At 39.5% G+C, this 7281-nt stretch overlaps 1 protein-coding gene across 1 annotated transcript in view; it reads left to right on the top strand.

Moving 5' to 3' along the window:
* The first annotated feature begins 337 nt into the window (after positions 1 to 337).
* Positions 338 to 7281, top strand: part of ANKRD55 (ankyrin repeat domain 55) — a 157287-nt gene continuing 150343 nt past the window's right edge. The window contains exon 1 of the mRNA XM_030191936.1: positions 338 to 830. Within this exon, the coding sequence (XP_030047796.1) occupies positions 338 to 830 (493 nt within the window). The remainder of the gene's footprint in view (positions 831 to 7281) is intronic.

The following is a 7281-nucleotide window of genomic DNA, read 5'->3' as shown; positions in this document are numbered from 1 at the left end:
ACCTGACACAGAGAGACAGTCCCTGCTCAATAGAACTTACAATCTAAAAATACAGACTATAAGCTCTCTTGCTCTTAAATTGCAAATGGATGCAGTGGAAGCAAAATCAAAGATTCTTTATAGCAAGAAAGAAGCCACTGTAGATCTTGAGAAACTTAGAATAGAAGAAGAGGAAAAGAAAGCAGTTGCTGGGACTGCTGCTGCTGCTATTGCGGCTGCCTCTGAGTGCAAGAAGACAGAGTTAGACATTGCCTTGAAGCTGCTCCAACAACAAAATGAAGCAGCTGTCCTCGAGGCTGAAGTAGAAGTTCCCAAAGAAGGTATAAAGTAGGATGGCATGGAGGGTCAGCTCAGTCACATCATCACAGAAGATTCTGACCAGCAAACAGCAGAATATGTGAAGGCTCATACCCTGGCTCACAAAAGCACACAGTCACACCAGTCTGAGCAAGCACTTTCCTCCACACCAGAATCTTGCTCACTCAAAAGAAGAAAGCCTAAGGTAAAGCACACCATGGAGGTAAGCCGCCATTACATGGATCCACTTGCTTGTATACAAATGGATGCACTAGCACTGGCTCTCACTCCAGGAAAGCAAACCAAGGGAAATGCTTCATTTCAACCACAGACGTTGGTGCTGCCCAGAAACTGGACTCAGATAACAGTTGAGCAGTTATGCCCAGCAAAACAAATTGTGATTAAGCAAGAGCCACCTGACCAGCCACACATCAAGCCTGATTTCAGACCAACCCCAACACATAGCCAGCTACAGGTATCTGCTGCTGGTGCGCTAGAAACTTCAGAAAAAGAAGATGACTCACAAAAAGATGGTGAACATGAGGCTTTACCTTATCTATTTACAGTATTATCTTGGTTTGGATTTCATGATTCATTTATCAAAATGATCAAAGTTTTGTGCTCACATCCAACTACTAGTGATATTGTTAGTAATAACCTGTCTAATCCTTTCAGCCTTTCCAGAAGAACCCAACAAGGATACCCCTTTCTCCCATTTTATTCACCTTAATTCATCAAAATAACTTAAGAGAAGGTATAAGATCTGGGTTCAACATCACTAAATTATCTGCATATGTTGGCAATGTTTTAATTTACACATAGCAAAAAAAAGGTCCAAAGTGTTGCAATCCAATTGCGTCACTAGCACAAAGCAGCAACAGAGATCCAGTTTTCAATTTTCCAAATGTCTTTAATAATTCAAAACAAACTTCTACAAAAAGAAGTCTATCCTTTCCTTTTGAAAATGCTGTTTGGAAAAACATTTTGTGATTTGGACGTTTTATTGTTTGGTCCATTTTCAAACAAAAAACGTCCAAATGCAAAATGTACAAAACACACAAGAAAATCTACAATAGAGTGAAACCATTCACATGTTCTAAGTGTGGTAAAAGTTTTGGTTGTAATGTAAATCTCAAAGCGCATCAGAAAGTCCACAAGGGAGAAAAACCATTTGCATGTATAGAGTCTGGTAAAAGCTTTGGTCAGAAGGTAAACCTCAGAATGCAACAGAAAATACACACGAGTGAAACCATTTACATGTCCTGAATGTGGTAACAGCTTTGGTTGGAAAGAAAGCCTCACACGGCATCAGAGAATCCACAGAGATGAAACCATTTACATGCAGTGAGGAGGTAAAAGCATCAGTTGTGTTGGGGTAAGTAATTAAGGAATATACACTCTTGCTGTGATGGAAAAATAGCACTCTGGTATTTAGATATATATAATGAGACGTTTTTATCTATAGATCTGTATTCAAAGCCCAAATCTACTGATAAACAATAGACACAAGGCTCAGGTGTTATAAAAAAAAATAGAAAGCTTGGCATCAGGTAGAATAGTGGAAAAGTGACATTCCAGGAAAGCAATAGGGCATCCTTGGGGGCACTGCAGTGGACTTTATAAAATGCCCCCAGGTACACATCTCACCTTTGCTTCCTTACCTTGTCTGCTGAGCCCCCCTAAACCCACTACCCCAAACTGTACACCACTACCATAGCCCTTACAGGTGAAGGGAGCACCAATATGTTGGTAGTGGGTTTCTGGTAGGTTTTGGAGGACTCACAGTTTCCTCCTCAAGTGTAGCATGTAGGGGGAGGTAGAAGCCTGGGTCCACCTGTCTGCAGTGCACTGCACCACTACTAGACTACTCCAGGGACCTGCATTCTATTATAATGGATCTGAGTATAACATCAGAGTCTGGCAAGTAATATTTTTAATCACATTTTGGGGGGGGAGAGGGGGCCAGTGACCACTGGGGGAGTAAGGGCAGCTATTTGTGTGAAGTGGAGGAGTAGCCTAGTGGTTAGTGCAGTGGACTTTGATCCTGGGGTAATGAGTTCAATTCCCACTACAGATGCTTGCTGTAAAAACAGGTGTAGCTCAAAACATCATTTTTGTTTTGTTCCATTATGACTGAAACATGTCTAAGTCTTAGGAACGCCCAAGACCCGCCTTGAACACACCCCTGGCATGCCCCCTTGAGATTTAGATGTCTTTCTGACGGACTTCAGAGAAAAACGTCTAAAAATAGGTTTCGAAAATACTGATTTGGACGTTTTTGTGAGACGTCAGTTTTTGGACATTTTTCTCTTTTGAAAATGAGCCTCATATGGTACTAAATTACTGGGGACCTGTTCTGAGCTGTTATTATGAGCTAAAGATCTTTGCTGTACACGACCTTATGAGGCATTATAGGCAGCTACTTAGGTTGATCCATTTTTACTTGTTAGATTTGCCCCTGAAGCAGGCGGTAGCCAAAACATGTTAAGCTAATGGACTACTGAAAAGTGATTTGGATTCAGTATTTCCGCTAATAATAAAGTTGTTTTGAATTATTAATTTACATTACACCATCTTCTATTCCCCATATATTAGAGAGTATAAAACATTATTCTGCCATATCTGGATATAAAATCAATAAATCCAAGATAGAAGTTATTCCAATTAATTGCTTTGTTTACAGAGATGAAGTACTTACACATCAACTCAAACGGTATTAAAGATGTTGGTGTACAATTTGCTCCTACTATTGCTGAAACATTATGACAAAACTCTGATCTTATTACTTAATTTACTAAGGATGTGACCAACAATGGTCTCCTTATCACCTATTGTGGTGGGGATGCATCAATACAATTAAGGTGACGATCATGCCTAAATTTACATATTACTTGAGTAAGTTACCTGTTCTTTTTCCAACTACAGTTTGTACCGCTATTATAAAGTTCTTAACTTCTTTTTTATTGTCACCTGTTCTATGAGCTTCACACAGTTTGTTCAATTAACCTTTTTATTTGTAGTCGTGTAGGTAGTCGAGACCTAAACTGTATTTAGCCCACAGAATACAGAGTGAACATAAGAAAATACATCATCCTTAAAAAGATGTTACTGGATGAAAATTGTTAAGGTATGTTTTGATTTCTGTAAAGAGAATCAATTTAGTTTACATAAAGTCATGGAACAAACACTAGTAAATATGAATAAGTTATTTATTAAAGTGCAATTAATGGCTATATTGCACTAAGAATTTTCTATAACTAGTTAAAAACATTTAAAACCATAAATATGATTAATATTATAAATAATTAAAATCCCTCCTGGATCCAGGTCTACATTCTAAAATATTTCTTTTTCTTATAGAAATCAATATGATTACTAAAACTACAAGTAAGTATTGCACATAAACTGTTAGTAAATCTTGCATAAATATTCCTATTAAAATTTTACTTAACAATCCAATTTTCTTTTCTTCTATAGGATTACTTTTAAGGTAAGTATTAATTAATGATATCACAGATCAATTGTATTATCAATAAGTAATTAAACTAATTTAACGTTTCTTTTTCTCTTGTCAGGTCCCAAGTTCCTTAAGGTAAGTATGAGTAATTAATGTAAATGTACAATGTCTCTCTCTCTCAGTTTCACAGTCTTGTACGGTTAATTTTTCTTCTGTACTTAACTTAAATTCCAGATTTCTTGACTTTTTGGATATTTCATCTGTCTTGGTTGTCTTTGTCTTGATCTTCCCCCTAAACTTATTCTTCAAAAGAAAATAAAGGGAAAGAATCTACCTTCCTGCAGTGTGTGTCTAAAAGTGAGCCTACCTGTCACAGGAGCCTGGACTGGATATTCTAATATAAATAAAATTAATTTTTCCCTGAGACTGATTTCCTGACTTTTTCTAAAAGACTTTTAGTTCCTAACTCTGTTTATGGAGAGAGCAGGTCCTCTTCCAGGAATTTGCTGAATTCTTGAAGATCACAAATTTTCATTTCACTCACACACAACCACATTGGATTCACCCAACACTAAGAGTTTTGATTTAAATTAAATCCTTACTTTACTTTCCTAAGATCAGATAATTAATTTATCTGTTTAGTTCAGACTTCAAATATTATTCTATTTGTTTTCAATAAATACCTTATAAATAGGTTTACTATCTATATCTCAAAGGAGATCTTTCAGGAATGATATCACTGAAGGGCTACTGATGTTCAATACTTTCCAGCACTTTTCAGAACAAGATATACTTTTCAAATAGTATTCCAACTATTTTTAATATTAACTACTATCAATTGTTTCATAACAAACCTGTGAAGCACAAGCTTTCTCTCTCAGGAGATCAATAGAAATCAAACAAAATAAAACATGGAAAAGAAAATAAGATGATACCTTTTTTATTGGACATAACTTAATACAGATCGGAATCATTTGCTTATTTCCGATCTGACGAAGAAGGGCAACCTTCGAAAGCTAATCAAGAAATGTATTAAGATATGTCCAATAAAAAAGGTATCATCTTATTTTCTTTTCCATGTTTTATTTTGTTTGATTTCTATTGATAACCTTAAGAGTGGACTAACACGGCTACCACACTCCTCTCTCAGGAGAGAAATCAAAACCTTTTGAATTTAGTACAAACCTCTGTATTATCTCAGTACTCTCAGTTAAACTATTCCCAAACACTCTTTGATTATTTCACTCAAACTTTTTCACTTATTCCTTCCTTTCAAACCTCTCACTCAGATACATCAGTCTTCCATTGCTCTCTCACCAACTGTCACTAGTTAGATCCCTAACTAGAGCAGTGCAGCCAATCAGGAAGCTCCCATTGCGAACACATTTCCATACTGACATTCTATTGTGCGTTTTTGGTTAAAAACAGTATATAAAACCTTCATTTTTGGATTTTAATTACATAACACAGATCAGAGCAATGCCCTAATGTTTATTCTATAAAAAAAAGTTCATTAAAATTGACCCCCAAATAGCCAAACAGGAACTTCATAAAATCGGACTAATTTGCATAAAATCTAAGCTTCCATAACCCCATGGTAAGCAAGTACAGGCTTCCTGCACCTGAATTCTAGCATTAAAACTCACCCAAACACTTTTAAAATTTATTTTTAATACTTTTTAGATTTTCAGGTGTCAGTGCAGGTCTCCGTTAACTTCACTGCGCCTGCGCCAAAATTCACGCCATTTCAATGTTACCATAGCAACCAACACACCTCCAAAACCCCCTGCACTTCCCAGCAGTCTCTGAGACAAAATTAATTAAAAATGTGCCACATACATATGCCTCACGCATGTGCAATTGCGCATAACCCTTAATTTTGCCGCCATCTTTATTTTTATAATTTTACCCTTCCACGGGTCACAACAAGCCCCCCAACAATATTTTTAATTGAACATTGGTAGTGCAATGGTCCCCGATGTTCCGGTTCAACACCGGAGCCATCGGACTCTAATGGTGCACTGCGCATGCGCCACCAACATCACTGATGATGTCAATGTGTCTTTCGACATCGCGTCCTCACTATCAGCGTTTCCCAGGCTCCTATAGGCCTCAGGGAGCCCAGGTCTTTTCTTGCCCACAATGTCCGGCATCCCTTTCACTAGGGGCGGTCCAGAACAATGCGATTCATGCTGGATACACGTTCCTACTACAGACCCGCCCCGTAAACGCCCCTGACCTCCTGGAACCTCCCCAAGGGCCAGGTAAATAAATATTTAATTTTTTAAATACTGGTTACATTATGGAAAGGCATGACTCCGCATATTTCCTTAAAAAAATTACAAGCCTCCAAGGACAGAGGAGAAATAAACTTCCCTAGTTTTTATAACTACAATCTAGCCTTTATTTTAAGACATGGTGCCTTATGGATGTTCAAGTCTCAACTATTTTGTTTTACTTTGAGAAGGCATTGACTAATAACTTGATGCTGCAATTAATACCATTTATGTCCCTTAACTCCATAGCCGCTGAGAGGGGGGGCAGGGGGGACAAGGTTCCCAGGGCCCGGGCCTCCAAGGGGGGCCCGGCGCCGCAGTCCCACCCGCCTTCCGTCGTCAACTGTCTGCCACAGGGCTGGGCTCCCTGCATTGAAATCACAGCACCTCTCACCTCAGTGTGAAAGTGCTGCAGGCAGCAGGGCAGCAGATCGCCTTCCTTCAGGCCTCCTTCCCTCCCTGTGTCCCGCCCTCGTCTGACGTAACTTCTGCGAGGGCGGGACACAAGGAGGGAAGGAGGGCCGAAGGGAGGTGATCTGCTGCCCTGCTGCCTGCAGCGCTTTCACACGGAGGTGAGAGGCGCTTTGATTTTAATGTAGGGGGCCTGGCCCAGTGGCGGACGGAGGGGGGCGAGTGGAGGGGGGAGCGGCGACAGCAACCTGCGGGGGGGGGGGGGGTGGTGGAGGAGGAAGCAGTAGTGGCGACCTCGGGAGGGATGGCAGGGGCGGAGCCCCAGGGGCAGCCTTGCCCCGGGCCCGGCCCAGTCTCTCGGCGGCCCTGCTTAACTCAGATTTGTGTAGCAATCCGATTCTAACTTCTACTTTAACTGTAATTCATAGAAATAAAACAAAATAAAACATGAAAAAGAAAATAAGATGATACCTTTTTTTATTGGACATAACTTAGTACATTTCTTGATTAGCTTTCGAAGGTTGCCCTTCTTTGTCAGATCGGAAATAAGCAAATCTTGGTAGATGACAGTATATATAAGTGAGACATCAAAGCATTTCAGTGACAATCTAACAGGGTGGGGATGGAGGTAGATGGGTGAGACAGGGGGATATGCATGGAGACAGGAGAGTGACAAACAAAGCAGTACAATTTACAATTTTATGGCTTATAATGGGCTAGAAAGCCCAGATCTCTGTTAAGTCCTGTCTGGTGGGTGTCAAAATATTTAATCATTCTGACTTCAAAGGTCTTACGTTCCTGTATTGTTTTAAAGTTACCTTTCAAGATTCTTACTATGAA

This window comes from Microcaecilia unicolor, chromosome 2 (genome assembly GCF_901765095.1).
Source record: "Microcaecilia unicolor chromosome 2, aMicUni1.1, whole genome shotgun sequence".
Taxonomy (NCBI): Eukaryota; Metazoa; Chordata; class Amphibia; order Gymnophiona; family Siphonopidae; genus Microcaecilia; species Microcaecilia unicolor.
This window is presented reverse-complemented; position numbering and strand designations above follow the sequence as displayed.